The sequence below is a fragment of the Hydra vulgaris genome, chromosome 05 (assembly GCF_038396675.1).
Source record: "Hydra vulgaris chromosome 05, alternate assembly HydraT2T_AEP".
NCBI lineage: Eukaryota > Metazoa > Cnidaria > Hydrozoa > Anthoathecata > Hydridae > Hydra > Hydra vulgaris.
This window is the reverse complement of record NC_088924.1, coordinates 30,578,330-30,602,616: the sequence shown is the minus strand read 5'-3', so window position 1 is coordinate 30,602,616 and position 24,287 is coordinate 30,578,330. Positions and strand designations below refer to the sequence as shown.

The 24,287-nt window shown below is 27.7% G+C and overlaps 1 protein-coding gene across 2 annotated transcripts in view; it reads left to right on the top strand.

Moving 5' to 3' along the window:
- Positions 1-1,272: 1,272 nt before the first annotated feature.
- The window catches only part of LOC136071952 (uncharacterized), a 96,812-nt gene continuing 73,797 nt past the window's right edge, over positions 1,273-24,287 (top strand). The window contains exons 1-4 of one of the 2 annotated variants that reach the window (XM_065797898.1): positions 1,273-1,458; positions 6,758-6,860; positions 22,630-22,973; positions 23,164-24,259. In XM_065797898.1, coding sequence (XP_065653970.1) covers positions 1,447-1,458; positions 6,758-6,860; positions 22,630-22,973; positions 23,164-24,259 — 1,555 coding nt within the window. In that variant the 5' untranslated portion in view covers positions 1,273-1,446. Of the gene's footprint in view, positions 1,459-6,757; positions 6,861-15,517; positions 15,744-22,629; positions 22,974-23,163; positions 24,260-24,287 lie in introns of those variants that run through there. The other variant, XM_065797899.1, reaches the window with a different exon arrangement.

The window sequence follows — 24,287 nt, the reverse complement described above, 5'->3', positions numbered from 1 at the left end:
TATTTTTCTAGAAAGGTAGGGATCCAGCTCGACGACGCACCGCTGTCTACGAAACAAGGCAAAACATTCAAACCATGAAACTCGCCGAGCCTTAAGCCAGGTATCGAATCCGGGTATTTACCCACAGACTCGCCGAGTCCGAGTTCGGGTACCCGGAACCGAAAAACCCTAGATATAAAGTCAGCACTGAACATAGTAAGCATGGAGAACAATTAAAAAAAGCTGTTGTTGATTTTAACACAAGAAGAATAACATAATTATATATGTGTTGTAGTCTTTTTGTTATAAAATTTAAACGGACAGATCCAAGATTTTTTAATATTCAAAATATTGTTCTCAAATGAGTATTACAAAAATACCCCAATAATATTAAGCTTGTGAGGGGAATAGGATATATATATTTTTTTGTATATACTATCATAAATATCATCAAAACTCACCAAAAGATTTCAAATTTCATCCAAAAATTTTTTGGAGTTAAGCACTGGTGACCATGTAAACAATGCCACCCCCACCTCCACCCACCCGTCCAAATCAAATGATTTGGACGGGTGGGGGCATTGTTGGGGGGGGGGCGGGTTCATTTTGGGTTTTATTAATACTTAGCGCGGGATTTCGATTTTTAACTAAGTTGTTTCTAACTGCTATATACTAGTAAAGACTAAATCAGTCAGAATTTGTCAATTGACACACATTTCAATATGGCAGTCAAATTTCAGAGCAGTGGTTAGAGATGTGTCTAGACATAATTTTGGAAAACCAAAAAAAAAAAAGGAAGATGTTAAAGACGTAACGTGCCCATTGAGTCTCCAAGATATTTTTTCATGATAGTATTAAACGTATTTTTGTAAACTTTATCGTAAATAGAAAAAATAAAGTTTTCATCACAGCTGGATTTTCTAAACAGATTAGCAAATAACCAAGATTTCGATAACTATAAAAAAATATGTAATATTACTTTTCAAATGAGTGCTACACAATCACGCGTTTGATAAGAGCTATATGAAATTGTAAAACTACACTATGCAAGCTAAGTAAGTAATTTGGATTTTATAAAAGATCTTAATATAGTAAAACTAAAAAAAAAGTTTCAAAATATCTGTTGTTATTTTTTAAAAGCATTCCATTTTTTAATAACAGAAACAGAATTTTAAATTTCTAACGACAAAGTCGCTCATAATGAGTTTGATAACCTTTTCACAATTAGTTAAAATAGAAAGTTTTTTTTTTTTTTATTACAGTATACTTTTCTGGTTTCGAAACGTGTCTAATGAACTCAAGTGAATATCACTCCACAAGTGTTTCAATCGAAACTAATTTTTTAATATTTGTGCCACAAATGTGCTACAAATGCATTAAAAAATGTCTTGTATATACAAACGTATTTAATTTTACCAACAAGTATAATTAACAACCACAACAAGTTAACATTAAAATTTAGTTGCAATGCATCTAAAGGTATTTTATATTTATATTTATTATTGAAATATAATTGAATATATGGCTAAATTAGGCTCCATGTATAAGATTAACATCCCATCCTCGTTATTGCAAAGTTGTTATTTTAAAAACATATGACCAAGCAAAGAAAAAGCTATTTTTTCTTAATAAGAAACAGTTAAGTACAAAGACAACATGAAAATTAAAAGAATGGGAATATATACCAATTGCACAGAATAGTCTAATAGTCTTTTTTCAAAAGCAGTTATTATTATTTCAAAAGCAGTTATTATTATTTCAAAAGCAGTTATTATTATTTCAAAAGTTGTTATCACAGATGATTGAGTAAAAAAAGAAAGCAATAAAAGTTAATTTATAAGATAAATGTAAAAACTAATCAAAGTTAAGCAAAAAATATTTTACAATTAAAATTAAGATTAAAATTTTTATATGTTTTAAACCTTAAGAGTTTTCATTTTGAAAACTTCGGAAGATGTCATTTGGGAGATCATTAATTATTTGCAAACTGAAAGTTTTTTCTTACAAAATTTTCTTTCAAAATTGTTCGGTAACTGAGAAGCTCTTTGTGCTTTTTTTTTTAGCTCAAAATAATTGTCTGAGTGTTTTTTAGTTAGCTCAAAATAATTTTTTTTAGCCAAAAAAATTCTTTTGACTGTTGCACACTTTTCCATACTACTATTATCAAGCAATGAAAATTTTTGTTTTCCATACTACTATTATCAAGCAATGAAAAATTATTAGTTTTTAATTTTCTTGTTATATTTTTTGTAGCTTTTTTATTTAAATAAATTGATTCAAATTTTTTGATAAACTATTTGATATTTGATTAACTATTAACAAGCTGTAATTTGTAAAAAATAAGTAAAGGCCTAAGAATGGCACCTTGTGGTACACTTTAATGGTTGAACATCAGGCAATATTTTTTCAAATATTAGATTCTTATTCTTGTTAAAAAGAAAAAAACAACTTTTTCATTTGTATTTTTGTTTGGGCTACATTATCATTTTTAATTCGTATAACACCGACTAGTACATCAGAACTTCTGTTTAACACTCACTACCTTTTTGGATAAAGATTTTTTAAAGGTTTCTTGATAAATTTGACATTATTGGGCTATGTAATTATAGCTATGTAACGTCTTAAGTGAGCAGAATTAATTTTTGTTTCAGAGAAACAATAGATTTTAAAATACATAAACTTTGGTCTCCCTGCTGAATTCTGAATACTGAATTTTGAATTGCTGAATTAAGCATTTTATGTATTCATTGTATTTTTTAGAAGATGCAAACCACAATGATATCTAAAATTAGTCCTTTTTTTGTAAGTACTTTGGGCCAAATTCTGTTAAGTGTAATGCGAAGGTTGCAACAAGACACAGAAGTATCATTATTTTCAAATTATCTAATAGGCTGGTGTAGATGTAAATCTGTGTTACATTGTTTCCAACCGAGGAGGGTGGATCTTCTTGATCCTCCTCATGGTTTGTTGCTTAGAAGGCCGGTTTCCCAAATCAAAGATTTTAAAATATTATAATCAGAACTTTGTGAATTGTTAAAATCTAAACCTTGCATGACCTTTTGCTTTAAAAAAAATTTATATGTATAAATAACATAAACATAAAATCATAAAAATATACAATAGAGTATAATAAAGAAACTACAATTTTTTTTTGTTATTTCATAAGTTAAAAACAATACTTCTTTTTTTTTTTCACTACTTTTGTTAGGGTTGGAGCAAATGCGCTTTGTGGTTTAGGAGTCCTGTTGCATTATTATTTACTATACAGATTTTTTTATATAAACATTTTTTTTTTTTTTTAATTAAAATTTTTTAAAAAAATTAGATAATAAAGTACAATCTCTCAAATTCAAATTTCAAGGTACCCTGTGATGCAAATTTTGAAATCTTTTAATTTTGTTTGCGGAAAATAATTTAATATGTTCAAATTAAGTAAAACATTGACTTTATAGTAAGACAATAAAAATGTAACCTGAATAACGCATCAATAACCTGTAGAATGAGAACCAATACATATAATTTGATAAAAATTGGTGAAAATGTAGATAAGGTCACGCATATGGTCATACCAAACAATATGCATATGTTCACACCAAACTCTGAATGAAGTTTCATCCGGGTTGATTTACTGGTTAAAGATTTATAGCAGTTTTAGTTTATATTTTGTTAGTTTTTTGCAACTTATACCTTAAAACGTTACCAATTACTGCGATATTCGATCACTATTTTCAGAATAAAGACTACATGAGTGTCTTCTATGTAATATGAAAAATTTTTATTTTAATCTTTATATTACTACATGTGCTATTTTTATTTTGTGGACAAAAATATTTTTTTTGTTTGCTTTTTGAAGCGTGGTTTGAATTGCCCTATGCAATTTGTAAATATCTCAACATTTCGTAAAGTATAAACTACTACAAAAAGTGCTAAAAAAGTTCAAAAACATTGAAATCTTTTTAAATGCATTTACTTTCAAAATGAAGTAAAAAAATAACTATATAAACCCTATTTTTTACATTATATTACCGTCATCTAGCATCTGATTAGATTTTAAGACATGGTCTTTAATTTTCTCCACAAAAAATTTATTCAAAACAGCTTGATATACTCTTTTAGACAAATCAGAAAACTTGCCAAAAACTAACTTTAATATTGAATAAATCTGGTCAATGATTAATGCACATAGAGTTAAACTAGTTTTGGCGTGCGATATGAAAGTTGCAAGTATAATTTGTGGCCTTTAAACTCATTCGAGCATGTACCTTCTGCATGGCATGACGTCAAGCCCAAGTGTCTTGCTAACTCGGGAAACTTGCAAACACTAGCTCCAATCAAATCTAGCCTCGAATCTTTTCAGCAATCTGACGGGGTTGTTGTTTGTGCAAAGTTGTTTGGAAATATCAAACGAAAAGCAATCGTCAGTATGCCTGAAAACATTCTGATTTTGGAAATAATTCCACCAATGGAATTGCATCTCCTTATAGGAGTTGTCAATCATCTTTTCAAGCTACTTAAAAATGCTTGGATAGAAGCTGTTAAGTAACCCGCTTCCTTCTTCATTTAACTGAGCTCGTATCATGGGGGCAGGTTTGAGGGAAATGAATGCAGGAAGCTTTTTAAATATGTGGATGTGCTCCAACAATTTGCTGATATAAACTCGGTTTCCAACATTCTTCACATAAATGAAGCATTCAAAAGTTTCAATTTAGTTTTAAAAGCTTGCTTTGAATTTATCCTTCAACCGGATTTGGTAAAAATAATTGAAAATTTTAAAAGGTCTTACTTAATGATAAATTGCAAATGTAAGACTCAAAATCCACACCATCTTCTACCACATCAAAGATTTCATCAGTCGCAAAGGATACCCCTTGAGGCCCTGTTGTGAACAAACTGTCAAAGCTGCTTATCAAGATTTAAAAAACATTGGTCAAGGTATAAACAAAACAATAATCATGCAGAATACAAAGAAAGACCCCACATAAATGGTGTTCTTGGGTAGACTAGGTTGGCATTATCAGGATCCGTGCTAACCGTGTGAAAATTGTTTAGGAACTTAGGAAGATAGGATTCTTGGGTAGATAGAAATTTTTTTTATAATTAAAGCAATTACTTCATAGAGTAACTTACTTACACTCAGTCGCAAGAGCTTGATAAAAACAAGAGTTTTTTTAATTACTTTAAAGTCTTTCATACATCTAGGTTGAGAAACTGAGATGTAAAGGTATGTTAAAAGACTCTACCCAAGACAGTTTGCTGAACAGTGTGGAGACTTTATTCAAAGTTTAAACCTACATGAAATAATAATTGATTTAAACCTATAGAAGAGTTTACTTAACATCGAGAGCAATTTTTCAGTGAATATAAATAGAAGAAAAATATAATTTAACAACAATTTTTACATACCGTTCTAGAGCAGGAAAAAGAATTGATGGATTATGTACTATATATAGAATAATATTGTAAATATTTTAAAGTATTTTTGCTGTTTTAAATTTTGTTTATATAATTTGAAATTTTTGTAACAGGCATCCAAAATGCTTAAGTTAAGCTTTCCTTATTGCCTCATTTATGAACCTAATCATTTTTTTCCGATTTTATAAACGCTCTTTTATATTTTTATAGAACAAATACTCTTTAATTAATTTTTCTTTGTAACATGCTTGAATGAAATGAGACTCCCTCAATTTTGCATTTTTTCCTCATTAATAACTTTTAGTTCAGATCCTAAAAAAGTTCTTTTCTGTTGTTTTAAGACAAGTACTCTTGAAAAAAAGGTTTCATATGATTGACACCGTGCTATATATATGTACATTTATTTTACTTTATTTATGTATATCTTTATTATATTTGGTGTAACAGATAAAGTTCTGGCTTCAGAACGGGAGGTCCTTGATTAGAAGCCGGCTCTAATCATATTTGCCTCACTGAGAAAGAAGAAGGTGTGAATATCATGTTTAAATGCTTTTCCACTGTGCTCTGTGAAAAGACAGTTAGAACTATTTGGAACATCTAAATTACCAACTAAAAATTTTTAAAAAGTATAAGATTTATCAAATACTAATGAAGGTTATTTGATTTTGATTTTAGTTTTTAAAATAGTTTTCAAGTTTTTTAGATTACATGTATATATATATATATATATATATATATATATATATATATATATATATATATATATATATATATATATATATATATATATATATATATATATATATATATATATATATATATATATATATATACATACACTCTTCTTTTTTTTCAAGTGATATTTCCGCTCATAATGCCATATGAAAATAGAATTGCATTAAAAACATATTTTTTCATGTCACAGCTACTGTTGCAATACCTATTATATGATAATTTTATATGAGCCGAAATATCAAGTAAAAAAAGAAGTGGATAGTGTAATACCGTATATAATGTTTTAATTCTTATAGTATTGTTGGACATATTACCGTTAAAGTTGTCACCTCAATTATATATGTATATATATATATATATATATATATATATATATATATATATATATATATATATATATATATATATATATATATATATATATATATATATATATATATATATATATATATATATATATATATATATATATATATATATATATATATATATATATATATATGTATATATATATATATATATATATGTATATATATATATATATGTATATATATATATATATATATATATATATATATATATATATATATATATATATATATATATATGAATTTACGTTTTATACATTAAGAAAACTGCGCTAATCCAGTTCGTTGGAATATTCTTCATGTTAGGAAGATGTAAAACAAGGCAATATACAAAACACACAAAGCTACAACATGCAGTTAACAGAGGTACAAGTTTTCTTGCAATTAAAAAAATAGAAATGATGCGCAACATAGATATATTACATAATTTGCAAACTACAAATCATAAACCAAATATGTAATAGAGTAAAAGTTCTCTTTTAGTTTCTTTACAGAGTAGTTCAGAAGAATTTACTTTTTTTTTCAAAATGTTCGATTTTTTACAAAAGAATTAGAACAAAATACTTTTTACAAATTTATATCCTATTGAAAAAAAATGTTTTTCCTTTTTCCGAATATAAATGATAAGTTTAAAAGAAAGATTTGAAAACCCTGACTACATTTAAAAAATAAATTGTATTGTTTTATAAAATAATATATATATATATATATATATATATATATATATATATATATATATATATATATATATATATATATATATATATATATATATATATATATATATATATATATATATATATATATATATATATATATATATATATATATATATATATATATATATATATATATATATATATATGTATATATATAGATTCTTTCTGATGAACCTACTGATGGTGAAACACAGTGTTGAAGTAACCAAAAATTAGATAAATGTTTTTACTAATTTATTATTGCTCTGTTCTTTTAGAACATTGAGCACTCTGTTTGTAGAGTACACTAACATAATTTATATATATGTATATATATATATATATACATATATATGTTTGTATGTTTACGTATGTAAAGAATTATATATTTATTTACGTGTGTAAAAAATTATATATTTATTTATGAGTGAATATTTAAATATGAATTATTAAAGAATTATTTTCTATTTAAAATTTGTTTAGGCGGTTCTCGATGGCAAGGTCTCATGATCTTGCCATCGAGAACAGCCTAAACAGATTTAACCTGCGATTATCCACGTTTTTATTGTAACGTTAACAAAAATTGTAATTCTTACAATATAAGAATGAATAAAAATTCATTCTTATATTTTAAAACTTATTTTGAATAAATAAAAAGTACAAAAAAAAAAGAAAAAAAATTAGAGCTGGAGCAGCAAGTTTAAGTAAACTTGGAACCGGACCCATACAACGTCTCTCGACTTCCCACCCCTGGTTTATATATATATATATATATATATATATATATATATATATATATATATATATATATATATATATATATACATATATATATATATATATATATATATATATATATATATATATATATATATATATATATATATATACATATATATATATATATATATATATATATATATATATATATATATATATATATATATATATATATATATATAAAACAAGAAAATGCCCACCGCGACACCCCGTTTATTTTTGCGGATAAAACTCAAAATCTTTATGAAATTGATAAACCTTCATATGAAAAACTTTATATCGATAATATTACTAAAACATATAAATAGTCTAAAACTACACAATACAACAATATTAACATGGAAGCAAAGTAATAGCAACAAATTTGGGTATTGATGATCGATTAGAACGTCTTGCTATGAAAACAGCATTTATTACCGTAAAAGACCACAAAGAGAACTTCGCCAATAATCTTCAGTGCCAATTAATCAACCCTGCTAAGACTGAGCTAGGAAAAGTTAGCAAAACTTTACTAGACGACATTAACAAGAAAATTAGAAATGCTACGCTTGTCCATCAATGGCATATTACAAATGACGTTTTAAAATGGTTCCATGGCATCAATGACAAAAAAAACAGTGTCTTTGTTCAATATGATATTGTTGATTTTTACCGCTTTCTAAACAGCTTCTCCACGATTCTTTAACTCACGCCAAAAAATTTACTCAAATTTCAGATAATACAACTGATATTATTTACCATTCTAGAAAATCCTTACTTTTTACAAGAAATAATATTTGGGTTAAAAAATCAGGAGATTCCGATTTTGACGTGACAATGGGAAGCTTTGATTGAGCCGAGTTGTGTGAACTGGTAGGCCTTTTTATTTTACATACCATCAGCAAAGAATACGGATTAAGCACCAACGGTTTATATAGAGATGACGGGCTTTGCTGTTTCAATGGTATTAGTGGACCGCAATCGGAAATAATAAAGAAAAATCTTATCATTCTTTTTAAAGAAAAATTGAAACTAAATATAACAATAAATTCTAATTTGAAAATTGTTAACTTTCTTGACATTTCGCTCAACTTGTCTGACAATTCTTATCAGCCATATAGGAAAGCAGGTGACATCCCATTATATATCAATGTTAACTCGAACCATCCTCCAAACATTCTTAAAGCTATTCCCTCAATGTTATCTAATCGTACAAAAAGTATATCTTCAAGTAATGAAGTTTTTAATCGAGCCGCTACTTTTTACAATAGTGCCCTCAAGTCTAATGGATTTAAAGAAAACATTGCTGCCTTTGCCAATGATTCTATAAAAGTTACAATATCAAGTGCACGAAATATTATTTGGTTTAACCCTCCGTTTTCAATTAATCTCAAGACAAACGTAGCCAAACTTTTTCTAAATTTAATCGATAAAAATTTCCCAAAATCTCATAAATTCCATAAGCTATTTAATCGAAACAACCTGAAGGTTAGCTATAACTGTCTTCCAAATATTAGCAACATCATCACTTCACATAACAATAAAATTTTATCAAATTTTTCAAACCTTAATGCTCCAACGTGCAATTGCCGACAGATTAACTTATGTCCACTTAATGGAAAACGTTTAACTAAAAATGTCATCTATTTATGCAATGTTAAGACAAATCCGCAAGATGAAGGCAGAAATTATATTGGGCTCACAGAAAAAACTTTTAAAGATCGCCTTTACAAGCACAATAATTCCTTTCGTTATGAAAGTGGGTTAAACTCTACTGAACTTTCTAAATTTGTGTGGAGTGTTAAAAAGAAAGGTTTAAATCCTGTCCTTTCGTGGAAAATTTTAGGCCAGGCTGAACCGTTTAAACCTGGTGGTAAGTCATGCAATTTATGCTTGATGGAAAATCTTATAATTTCATATCTTATAATTTCATCCCCATTGCCTTTACTAAATAAGCGAAACGAACTTGCGTCTAAATGTCACAATGAAAACAAATATATGATGAATAACTTTAATGTCATCAAAGAAGACACTCCATTGTATTTTTAATATATATTTTTTTTGTCGTTGTTTTTTTTTGAGATTTGTAACATCTGATGATCGCTATTTGCGTGAAACTCTGAGTAATGTTTTAAATAAACCGAGTGTTATAATTATTTAGTTTTTTACTATATATTGCTCTACTTTGGTATTGAGCACTCTTTAACAAGAAATATTTACACAATCACTACAATATATATATATATATATATATATATATATATATATATATATATATATATATATATATATATATATATATATATATATATATATATATATATATATATATATCATATATATATATATATATATATACATATATATATATATATATATATATATATATATATATATATATATATATATATATATATATATATATATATATATATACATATATATATATATATATATACATATATATATATATATATATATATATATATATATATATATATATATATATATATATATATATATATATATATATATATATATATATATATATATATATATATATATATATATATATATATATATATATATATATATATATATATATATAGATATATATATGAAAGCTTCTTATTTTGAATAGTATTCCTATACTTTTGGAAATTTTAGTGGATAAACTTTCAACGTATTTTTTCCATGACAGATTTTCATTTATAAAAACCCATAAAATCTTTGTAGCCGTTGTTCTTTTAATTTGCAAGTCATCTATAAAAAGAGTAGTCAACTTTTTTCAGTTTAAATTTTAAATTTAATTTAGAAATTATGTTGAAGATTTCTAGAAAGGTTTTCCATCCATTATTCTATATCTGTGGCATCTAGTATCAGAGTCGGAAGACTAGGTTTTTGGAATTCCAATAACCTACGATTCCGGCTCTCGTCGCTCAACTCGCATTCTTTGAAACCCTATATACTTACCACTGATCTCAAAATAACTGGGATAGCTGGTTCTATTGTTTTTTCCAAAAAAAGTTGAAGCTAAAATAGGCCTCCCAAGATGGCGGCGATTTTAGTTCCTAGCGGTGAAACGCTATACATTTTAAATGGCTTAATTAAGTTGAATATCGATTGATAAAATAATCAACAAAACAACAGCAATAACATCAAAAAACTAGAACCAAATTATATTTCTCTACCATGGGTACCAAAATTAAGTAATCAATTAAAGCAAATATTTAAAAGTGTAGGCTATACTCCAGTTTTTAAATCACCAAAAAACCTTCAACAATTAATAACTCAAAAAAACAAGCCTCGACTTCCCAACAACTCTTACCCAGGAGTCTACAAACTGGAGTGTTCGTGTGGAAAGCTCTATGTAGGTGAAACAAAACTCAAGGTTTCAACTTGCATTTGCCAACATCAAAAACATACTTTTGAGGGAAAATGGAAAAATTCGGTCGTAGCGGGGCATTCCAGAAATTGCCATGGCGCCTTTGGCTGGAATAATAACAACACTGTTAAAGTAGAGGAAGACTATTTTAAGAGAAAAGTGAGAGAGTCCTTGGAAATACAGTTTCACCAGTGTTCTCCGGGTGAAGGCGGTTTGAATGAAGACGACGGTGATTACGTCACATCGTCGTTTTGGAAACCTTATTTTTCTTTTTTAAGACGCAAGAACACATTACATTGAAGTTTTATTATTTGTTTGTTTGCTTAACGGTTTTTTATATTACTTGAATAACGAGGGTATATATAACCCCTAGAAATATTGTAATTTATTATAAAAAAGAGAATAAGTTTACATACTATACCAGATGTTTCAACTTAATTAAATTTTATAAAAGCTTATCTAAGATGTTAACTTTTAAAAATTTTAAATGGCTATATCAAATTACAAAAAAAAAAAAATTAAATAAGCTTATAAACTTGTTATAAATAAAAGAAAACAAATGAATTTTATAAATATTAGAGAAAAAAAGAAATTATTTTTTTGTATAATTGAATTTATTATTAAATGGCATTTACAAATTTAGTTAAGTCTTATGTATAAGTATTGGGAACTAAAAACAATAAGTCTTATAGTTTTTAGTTCCCAACGCTATATGCTAGAAGGTTAATAACATAACAGTATGATAAACGGCAATCATTTCTACCCTCTATATTCTCTACTACTATATTCTCTATTTTTTGTAGCAAGATGCCATTTTGAACAAATTCTACATGAATTGTTAACTGAGTGCTGTGAGTATACAAAAACTTAGGGGTTCCTTCTAGAATTCTATTATACTTGAATTCTATTATTGCATAAACTATTGGGTTGAGGAATAATTCATGAGCGTTTTTTTCAAATTTTAAAATGCACGCAGAAATAAAATGCATTGGCAAAATGTTTTATGTTGTTTGAAAAAGATTGTTTTGCTCTACAAGATAGTGTGTTTTGATTTGTTAGTTTTTTTTATTTTTGTGTATTTTCAGATCATTAAATTGGAATGCCAAATGGACAAAACTGAGCATTTTCGACACCATTTGCTTTTTGCATTTAATCGAGGTGTTAAGGCCGCCGAAGCTGCTCGTGAGATTTGTGCTGTGTATGGAGAAGGAGCAATGCCTGAAAGTACCGCCCGCCGTTGGTTTTCGCGCTTCAAAAATGGGAATTTTGACCTCAAGGACGGATCACACACCGGTCGACCAATTGAGTTCGACGAAGAGCGATTGAATCAACTTCTTCACGAAAATCCAAAATGTTTTCGCTCAAAGTGTGTGGCACCCAAGCGCCGAGTTTCTGAACCTTGCCCATTGAGTGAAGGTGGTTCACCACAGTTTTTTGATCACAATCCATCTGCTCCGCCAATTCTCTGGTCGTTTGACGTGGATTTTCGTGAAGAAGTTGATTCAATCGCTCTTCGTCGAACTCAATTGGTCGACCGGTGTGTGATCCGTCCTTGAGGTCAAAATTCCCATTTTTGAAGCGCGAAAACCAACGGCGGGCGGTACTTTCAAGCATTGCTCCTTCTCCATACACAGCACAAATCTCACGAGCAGCTTCGGCGGCCTTAACACTTCGATTAAATGCAAAAAGCAAATGGTGTCGAAAATGCTCAGTTTTGTCCACTTGGCATTCCATTTTAATGATCTGAAAATACACAAAAATAAAAAAAACTAACAAATCAAAACACACTATCTTGTAGAGCAAAACATTCTTTTTCAAACAACATAAAACATTTTGCCAATGCATTTTATTTCTGCGTGCATTTTAAAATTTGAAAAAAACGCTCATGAATTATTCCTCAAACCAATATTTGAATAAAATATTATTAAGTGTCACTTATACTGGTGAAAAAAACCAGGTCTGAATTATAGTTATTTATAACAACTTTTAAAACAAATAAAAAGTAAATAATAGTTTCTTATAGTTTGAAGGATAATCACTCAATACAATTGAAGAAACAAATGTATATAAAAATACATTTCTTTATATCTTTATATAGAAATGTTCAAAACATTTCCTTCTCTTTGAAATATCTCCTTAACTTTAATTAAATATCCTGCTTAACTGATGTTAAGTATTATGGTTATATATTACAGCTTGCTGACTTTTTTATATTAATGAACTGTAAGTAGCTGTTAAATAATTTTATAAATATGTTGTTGAGTTTATTTGCATAATAGATTGATTATATGACATTAAAGTCAAGAAAATGATTTGCTAAAGAATATCATTAGTCTTAAAGAGATTACTGCTACACAAATGATCTTGTATAATCGAAAAACTGATTTCATTGGATATTTGGCAGCAATTAAATCTGCTCAAGTTATTTCTTGACTGGGTTGAAAAAGAAGGTTCACCATTAAATTATTTATTATCATATAAGCTCAGTCAAAACCATCTAGAGCTCTTTTTTGGTGCTGCGAGATCTGCAGAAATGTTTAACAGCAATATCAATTGCCAACAATTCACATATAAATAAATTTTTATGCAAAGTACCGCTCAATTTTCAAATGAAAACTGCAGCATCAGAGATAAAACTCATATATATGTTTTAGACGATTTTTTTGGTAAATTTAGTTCTAAAATATCTTTTACTGAAATTGAATTAATAAGAAAATATGATTTGTTGGAGAGAGAACCAACAGTTAGTGATCACGATAATGCAGATATTCCAAACTGCAACAATCTATTTGAATACAAAAAAACTTTGATCCCATATATTACTGAATACGTAGATAAAATGACTTCAAAAAAAAAATATCCTCATTAAATGTCAGAATGCACTAGTACTCCCTTTTCATTTAAAACAAAATAGTTTTTTAAAATTCAAAGACATAGGAGGTTTGATTAAACCAACCATAAGTGTTATATGCAAAGAAACAGAAAGGTGTTTCCAAATTAATTGGTTGTTTTAATAGATTGCCTCTTTCCAAATGAAATTGGAATTCAAAATGCATTAGCAAGTGCTGCTTTGAGATCAGTCGATTTCTTGAAAATAATAATTGATCTAGCTCCTCATGTTTGACTCAACTATAAGTGATAACAATATATTTTCCTTGTTTTAGCTCATTTGGCAGTTTGGCTGCCAAATTAACTAGAAAAATAAATAAATAAATATATATATATATATATATATATACATATATATATATATATATATATATATATATATATATATATATACATGTATATTCATATATAATAAAATAATATAAGACACTAATAACTATATAAAAAAATTCTAGTAGGAACCCCTGAGTTGTGTGTACTCACAGAGCTCAGCTAATAGTTCATGCAGCATTGGAAAATTTGTGATATCTATTTGAAAAACTAATTTCATAATAGTTTATTTTAAAAAGATATTTAGCTGCCTACCATGCAGTTATGTTATTAATCTTCTAGCACACAGCATTGGGTAGTTAAGAACTAAAAGGCGCATAAATTGTAATATAAACAATATTAAACAAATAATTTATAGTAAAACTAAAATTAAAAGAAAGTAGTTAAATGAAAAATAAACAAAATATGAATAAAATTATTTTAGTTTTTCAAACTTAAAATAATTATTCGAAAGTTGTTTGGAAATTGTTAACTTGTATAACTACTAGTTCCTTATTTGTTCTTTACTAATGTTAAATAAAGTAATTCTTAATTAAAAAAAACCAAAAATTTTTATCTTATTTAATAACATTAATTTATCTTTAAAAAAGCAAGATATTATACAAACTTATTGTTTAGAATATATTTTGTTAAACAATAGAGAAATTTACGTAAATATGTAATATTGCCTTTTTTTTTTAATTATTGTTATGTAAAACCAAAAATTATATTTGAGGCATGTACATTTCATAATATTTATATATGTAAATGACATATAAGTTCGTAACAAAAATTTCTTCATTATCAATCAAAATGTAATCAACCAAAACCGTCGCCATCTTGGGAGGCCAAAACTGGCTTCAAGAAATTTGCCGCATACGCTATCCAGAGTTATATTTTGAGATCAGTAATACTTACAGAGATATATGCAATCTGATTCGCTAGTTTTGAAAGAGAGGCATGCGCGCGTTTGTTAAAAATTCAAAACAAATGTCAACATTAAAAACGTCGTAAAAGTGAAATTTAATAATTATATAAGAAATCAAACAATAATTTACAAAAAAGTAATGATATTTCTGAATTTTGTAACATTAAAGTACTTATACTTTTACAAAATGTTAAAAATCAAAGCCATTGTGATTTTCCAAGTACAAAGTTTTATCTTTAAAGAAAAGGTGTAAAAAAAGTAGTTGGTTTTTCTTAAAGTAGGTATGCAACATGAAGTTTTTAAATTACTTAAATATTAGATTATTATATATATCGTTGGAAAAAGCATTTATTTTACATTATAAAGGTGAAAAAACTATCAAAATGGAACAATTCAAACAAAAGTTATGAGGATTTAAGTAACAAATTTTTGATATTTGGAATTGTTGAATAAACCATAGTCATTATATACATAGTCTGGCCAGTTGAAGAGCGCTTTTGTTTATCTTATTGTTAGCGTTTTTTTAGAACCCAGTCTACTAACTAGTGCACACTGTTTGTAAACAAAGACTCGTTAAGAATAATATTTACAAAAAGGTTGTTGATTTATCCTTGGTATTTGCAAATGCCTGGTGCTAATTATTCCATTTTCGGTTGTGAAACAATGGAGGAAAAAACTTTTACACATTATAACTAAAGATAGAGTAATTGACGAAAGCCTAAAGACCCAAATAAAAAAAAATATTGTTTATTTGCAAAAAACATTACGAGGCTAACATGTTAATTGTCAATCCAATTAAAACTACTCTCAAGCCTGATTCACTACCTACATTAAATCTTCCAGTTAAAAGCTTTTCATCGCAATGCTCTTCTTCATGTTTGCTTATTCCCAAAGCACGAGGATCAGCTTCTTCTATATCCCTAAAGAGATCAGCTTTTCCTTCTATATCAGATGAAGCAGTTAATAGTAAGTCATATAAGTCTTTTAAGGAATTGGTTAAACGTATTAGTTTTCAAAAACTTGACTGGGATATAAATGTTAGTGAAACTTTTTTAAAATTGAGTAAGATGGATAATGCTCACACTGTTCCGAAGTACGAAATTTACATTGATGATAGATTCGTATATTTTCATGGCTTCTACCAGATAATCATGAAATATACTTGCATTTAAAAAGATCAATGTTTAATACAACTATTTCTAACCTTATTTCAATTTTGTTATCATATATGGAATGCCCTGGTATTACAAATAAATCAGTTAGTTCTTATGGATATCTTATTCATGTTATACCTAAAAAGTTTGAATTATTTAATAGTTATTCTTTACCTTTAAATCAAACAGAACATATCCGATCTCTTTCATGCAAAGTTATTATTACTAAGAATGAAATTTGTAAGGCATGCCAATGTCTTCAGTCTCAAGAAAAAATATCTTTTCAAAAAAATAGTGATAAATTACTTATTCCAGCTAAACTTAGAGCTCCAATTTCTAAAACTGCACCAGAACGTGTTAAATTAACCCTACAAAATTATCGTTTAGAAAATAAATTGCTAAAAGAGAACATGAAAGAAATGCAAAAGGAATTAAGTAAATCCTCTCATCTTGTAAGTGATGACCTACACAAAGACTTGGTTTCAATCATATCAAAAACTTATAGGACAGTCACTCCATTTATGAAGCTATTTTGGGATGAGCAGCAAAAATACTTAAATACTTCAAAACATGGAATTCGTTATCACCCAATGATTATTCGCTATTGTTTAAGTCTTGTTGCAAAGTCTCCTGCAGCTTATGAGGAAATTCGTTTTAATGAAAAAAACAGATTCTGGATTTGTAATTTTACCAAGTCAAAGGCGTTTAAGAGACTACAAAAATTATATCCGACCACAAAGAGGATTTAACCATGAAATTGTCAATGAATTAAGTTTAAAGGTAAAGGATTTTTCTGAGCAAGAACGGTTTATCACTCTTTTATTTGATGAAATGAAAATTCAGGAAAATTTGGTTTGGGATAAGTATTCTGGTGATCTTATTGGATTTGTTGATCTTGTTGACACAAATATTAACTATGCAACTCTTAACAAAGCTGATGAAATTGCAACACATATCCTTGTTTTTCTTGTAAGAGGTTGTAAACCCTTTTAGATATAGTTTTGCAAACTTTGCTACTACAAACATCCAAGCTATTCAATTGTTCCCCTTATTTTGGAAGGCTGTCAGTATTTTAGAGCTTTCATGCAATCTTAAAGTAATTGCTACAACAAGTGATGGTGCCTCATACAATCGTAAATTTTTTAGCATGCATTTTCATATGACAGAAGAACAAGATATTAATACAAATGTTTTATTTATCTATCGCATCAAAAATAAATTTGCTGATGATGATCGTTTTATATATTTTATAGCTGATCCTCCACATTTGATAAAGACTGCTCGAAATTGCCTTTTTCATTCTGCATCAGGTAAAGGAAGATATATGTGGAATACTGATAATCACATTTTGTGGAAACACATATCTGAATTATTTTATGAAGATCTAAACTGTGGCCTTCACACTTGCCCAAATCTCTCCTTAGAACACATTAGGTTAAGCCCATTTTCCAAAATGAATGTAAGATTAGCAGCTCAAGTACTTAGTTCATCTGTTAGCACTGCTTTAAAGGCATTTGGTCCTGCTGAAGCCTCTAGAACTGCTGAATATTGTCAGATGTTAAGTGATTTTTTTGATTGTGTAAATGTGAAAAATATTACAGATTGCACTAGGAATCAAAATCGATTTTCAAAGACATTTTATTTGATGAATGATGAAAGGCTAATATGGTTGACTGAAATCTATTTAAAATACTTTGAAGATTGGAAATTGTCTATAGATCAAAGACCTGGAAATTTCACTAAGGCTGATTGGGGGAATATGATTTTATCTTGGCAAACATACGGGATCAATATTACTGTTCACTCAGTTATTGATTTAATTAAATACCTTTTAAATATGGGTGTCCAATATGTTTTAACTGAACGGCTATGTCAAGATTCATTAGAAAATTATTTTGGCCAACAACGAGCCATTGGAAGAAGAAAGGATAACCCATCTTTACATGATATTGGGTATAATAACAATATGATAAGAAACCGATGCACTTTCAAACCAATTATAGGAACTAATAGTCTTGATAATAATCCTGAACCAAAGACCTTTACCAAAGAGAAATTACCACGCCGAAGTTGGAACAAAAAAATAAATTCATCAAAAGAAGGAAATTAAAAACGGCTATTTTCATAGCCACAAACCTTATAAAAGCATTATTTGTATAAAATAATTGTGTGTGTGTGTGTGTTTATATATATATATATATATATATATATATATATATATATATATATATATATATATATATATATATATATATATATATATATATATATATATATATTGAATATAAAAAATAGTATTCAAGACTTGGTTCCCAAGTCTTAAATACTATTTTTTAGTATTCAAGACTTTGCATAATAAGTGGTAATTGGGGCACCAAAAGGTACATTGTTAACCTTTAAAATTCTCTAAGAGGCTGAAAAGTGACTCTTAAGTTGAAGTTGTGTTACAAAGAAAGAAGAGACTAAAATAAAATTCTTAACATTATTTATTTCAAAATTATTTTAATAAAATAGTAAAAGTAAATAACTATTAAACTAGTTTTAATTGTATAACATTTGATACTTAAAATAAAAACTTACTTAATTTCATTTGGTTTTCACTTTATTAATCATTGCATTTCTCCATCATGCTGAAATATAGTTCTTATGCAAGAATATGTTTTTAATGACATTTGTGGCTATGAAAATAACCTTTTTTAATGTCTATTATCTAAACTATTCAGTGGAGTTCAAAGTTCCTTTCTTGATTTCTTTTCTTAATGATTTTGTTCTTTTAATCTTAGACTTGATTTTATGCAAGTTTACAAGGTCCTTTGAATAGGAAAATGAGCGAACACGAATATAAAGAGTTAAAAGATGGTCTAGAAGATTGAGAGACATTTCTTTAGATACTTTAGTAGAAGAAACATTGCAAATTTTTGAGAAGTGAGATAAAACCCCAACATCTTGAAGTAACTCTGCAGTCATTTTGCTGCAGTCAATAGTTTTAGTTAAAATTTTTGTTGATTTTCTGAATGCTATTTCTGCTATTTTAAATAGTGACAATGCATAAGAAGATATAGACCAAAGACCGCCTCGATTTTTTAAGCTAGTAAATTTTTTATGAGTATCATGATTATACTCATCAAAATAATTAGAATCATTTTCTACATTTTTTCCAGCCAACAGAGTTGAGAGTTTCTTGACAAAATCTGGTTTGCCAACTTTTTGAATAACGTATCCTTCGAGTAATAAATACATACCCACCCAAATGTTCAATTAAACTTTTTTCTTTATCTGTAAACTTAATTTCATCATCAATAACTAAAACTGAGGTGGCATTATTAGACTTAGTTAAGTGAGCCAAAATATGATTTGCAAGGTCATATCCTACAAGAGTTGAAGTTTTATCTGTAAGATTTTTCATAAAACCTTTCTGACCAGCAACTTTGTAAAATTGTGGATAAAAAACTTCCGCATCACCATTAAAATTTTCAATAACTTCCTTTATTAGATCAAATGAATGCTTTGCATCATCTTTAGAGAAACTGTACCTTGAAGGCTCATCTCTGATATATGGAGGGTAGCAAAGATCGTTTTGCACAAATTTAATGCTTTTTTTAATGAAAGTTATGAACTTGTCTGCAGTACACGCACGCTTAATATCTGTTGTTGCATTTGTTTGCAGTGTTGAAGAGTCAATCTTAGAGTGATGTGTTGTTATGTGGCGTTTGAGTCCTTTCTCTGATTTGCAGTTGTTTGAAACGCTTCCATTCTCAATTTCTGTAAGAAAAGCATCGATGTCATTAAGAAACTTACTTTTTTCAAAAAAAACGTCTGATTCTAGATCTAATATAAGAGAATCAATGAACTGTTCCTCTCCAAAGTTTGCCATTTTTTAGATTTTTGTGCACTTATTAGTAGTCTAGGCACGATAAATAAACTATTTTCAACATCAATTCAAATTTTAATTTTTTATTGTTAAAAAACAAAAGAATCTTGCGAAAACGGCCCAACTGGCCAGACTATGTGTTATTATGACTATGAATAAACTGTGGTCAAAACTTTTGTTTTTCTTTACTTATAACTTAAACACACCCCAATATAAATTTATAACTTTATCAGTTTTAATCTAAATGCTTATAACTTGGTATCAAAAGATAGAAAGCTACTAATGTAAATGCCGCTGCGGAGTGGGCCAGAATCCCACATTTTTGGAAAAAAGTTGAAATAACTTTTTTTCCTTTATCCATCGGCCTCAAAATTTGGTATATAAAGTAATTGGATGATTATAATTTGAATGAGCATAATTTTTTTTGTAGTTGCCATGGCAACCCCAGTTGCATAGCAACACATTTATGCTTAGTTCCAAAGCGTTATTTTTTGAAAACATGATTCTTTATATGTATTGGAAAAGATGTCCTTTAAATGTAGCTAAATAGATAGTCTGCCCAACCAAAACTCTAAGTTGATGTATGTACACTCCACCACACTTAGGGATAGTTAAATCAGTTGATGTATGTACACACTTCAACTGATTTAACTAGCCATAGGCGTACATTATACACTCCACAATGTTTATGAGGGGGGGGGGGGTATACTTAAAAAGAACCGACTGGCTCCTTAAATAAAAAAATAATAAATTATAACCTTTCAAACCTTTCATTATAATAAATTATAACCTTTCAAACCCAAATTTGTTTTTTTATAGTAAATTATTTACTAATAAGAATGACTCTTAATGTGCCATACTTTCATGGAGAGCTAAGAGTAAAAAAATAGAAACATGAAACTTTGCATACAAAAAAATTCCTGTTGACTGATTCAAATATAGCTTTTAACTTGAACAAAATATGGGCTATTGTATTACAGAAAATATATTATAGAAATGACGCTGTAACTCATAAGAGTTGAAACTAAAAATTATGTAGAATTTCAGTCGATAACAGCCACAAAAATTTAACAAAGATTAAAAACAATATACAAGATCTGAGATTTGAGGTTAAAGTTTAAAGTATTTATCGATGCAGTTCTTGAATTGATTTACGTTTGTTGATTTGATGATTTTATGTGTTAGTACATTCCAGTCATTTAAAGCTCTATTAGTGAAATTTTTTTGTCTGATTGTGTTAAAATTGTAGTTATTTTATATTTTTATTGACTCCTTATGCATTTTTAATTTATGAACTCTTGCTCGACCATTAATATTAAAATATTTAATTCGGTTATGCAAATTTATTTTGTCAATTCATTTTACTAATTTGAACATTTGGATTAAACCACCCTTCTTCTGTTTTTTAATGAAGGCAATTTTAGTTTTAAGTTTCTTTCTTCATGACAATAACTAACTAGACATGATATTTTAAACGCTCTATTTTCAAGTCTATTAATTTCTCCTTTCCTTTAGGGTTTCCAAATAACTGCTCCATACTCAAGATGAGGACAAACTAATGATTTGTATAATAAGCTAATAGTACTTTCATATATAAAATGCATGTTTAATTCTTCCTATTTGTTTATTTGCTTTATTAATCGCATAGCATATATGGTGACTTCAATCAAAATCATTCAAGATAAAAATACCAAGATCATTTTCAACTTTTATTTCATCTTGTATAATTTCATCAATTTTATATTTATATTTAGGGTTGTTATTTCCTAAATGCATTACTTTACATTTCTGCAAGTTAAATTTTATTTGCCGGTCCTCTGTCCATTCTTTTAAAATATTGAATTTGTTTTGTAAATTGATGTCATCTGATTACGATTTAATGACTGCTAATAGTTTAGTATCGTCAGTGAATAGTTTACCTTCATTTTTGATTTTAATTAACAAATAGTGGACCTAAAACTGAGACTTGAGGGACTTCACTATCTATTGTCTACCATTCTGACACAAATTCTCTAGCTATTCTAAGTAAACAATCATGGTTAATTTTAATTTTTTAAATGATTGAATAATTGATTTAAATTTTTTATATTATTTTAGACATTTTTTGTTTAATTATTGGTTTAATATTTTTATGTATCTTAGACTTAATTCCAACTTTGGCAGACTTGTTTAGCAAGAAAACAGAAAGCGGTACAGAATATACAATCTTGGGTTGTAAAGTTATCAACTCTATTGATGGGTGCTTATGGAGTTTTATACCTGATGAAAAATGTCAAGATAATCTTTCACTTGACAAAGTTTATAATTTGCTGTTAAGCAAGTCTAATGGTGGTAATCACAACCTTGCTAACATAATAAAAGTATTTCCAACAGAATCATTTGTTGTAAAGAAGTTTGTTTTGTCAACCTGTGGTAAAGATAACGGTCTTGTCAATTTTGTTTGCAATTCAGTGAAGCCATTTGATATCATTGAAGATAAGCTAAAGGTTTTTTATTTTATTTTGGTATTAGGTTTTAATTTGTACTTATCACTGAATCATTAGTGTAAGATACAGATTTCAAATCTAATTTTGTTCCTTATAGAATTATACTCAGTTTGTCTCTGCACAGTTTCTTTGACCATGGAACATAAATCTAGCATTACATGTTAGGTATAAATTTTTTCCTTTTCTTTAGGCAGTCAAAGTTGAATTAGAGATTAACTTCAACTACATTGATTTTGCAAGTTCATTTAGTTATAGTGATATTGCATTTACTATTAAAGGAGAAGTTCAAATTGGTACACAATCTCTTAAAGTTGAGTTTATTAAAGTAAAAAATGCGTTGTCAGAAGTGTTTAAGTTATCTTCAAATGCTATCAAGGCTGCTGACATCTACAAAGTATTTTCAGCCAAAAAATTAACAGATGAACAAAATGATCTATTAAAAACAGGAGGTATATTTTCAAATTTAGTTATAGAGGAGACTTTAGTAACTGGTTCCCGAAATGAAGATGGAAGTTATCAAATGGTTGTTAATGGTAAAGCAACTGGTATTGCTGGGTTTAATGAAATGAAATCATTTATTGTTATTCAAAAACCATATGATAAACCAGCTGGTGTTGGAATAATTGTGTCATTGAAAAACGTTCAACCACTTAATATTTTATCACGCATTATTGGAAAAGATTTCACTAGTATTGAGATTATAAAAGATATTGAAGTTGATCTTGTTCTGCATTATGCAAATCAAGATATAACCGAACTTGGCAATCAAGAGCTTGCAGATTTAATGAATCCATTTTTAGAGAATGGAAACAGCCTTGTTAAAGGAGCAGTAATTTCGTTAACTATTCCAATTAGGGATATATTGAAGAAGATTGGAACAGCTTCTAATATAGAAGACATGTCAAAATCCATTTCAATCCAAATTCTTATTAAAGAAGACAAAATTTCTTTAAAGTTTTCAGATGATATGTTTAATGATGGGGTAAAAATTTTAGCAGCAATAGTTCCTAAAGCAGCTGAAAACCTTCAAAAATATATTTTCAACAACAAAATTAGTATAAAATTTGAAACATTTGAAGTAAATATTAAAACAAAAGAAGTAAACATTGCTGTATCTCTTGGAAATAATGTTCTTATAAAATTTATCACCTTAAAAAATGTTTATTTTCATATTGTGTATGATATGTCTGGTGAATTTCAGTTCAAACTCAATGCAGCATTAGAATTATCTGGAGCTACCGCTGAAATCATTATAGAAAAGAAAGAAAAAAAATTTGAATTATCAGGTTAGTTCTTTATTTACCTAAAATTAAA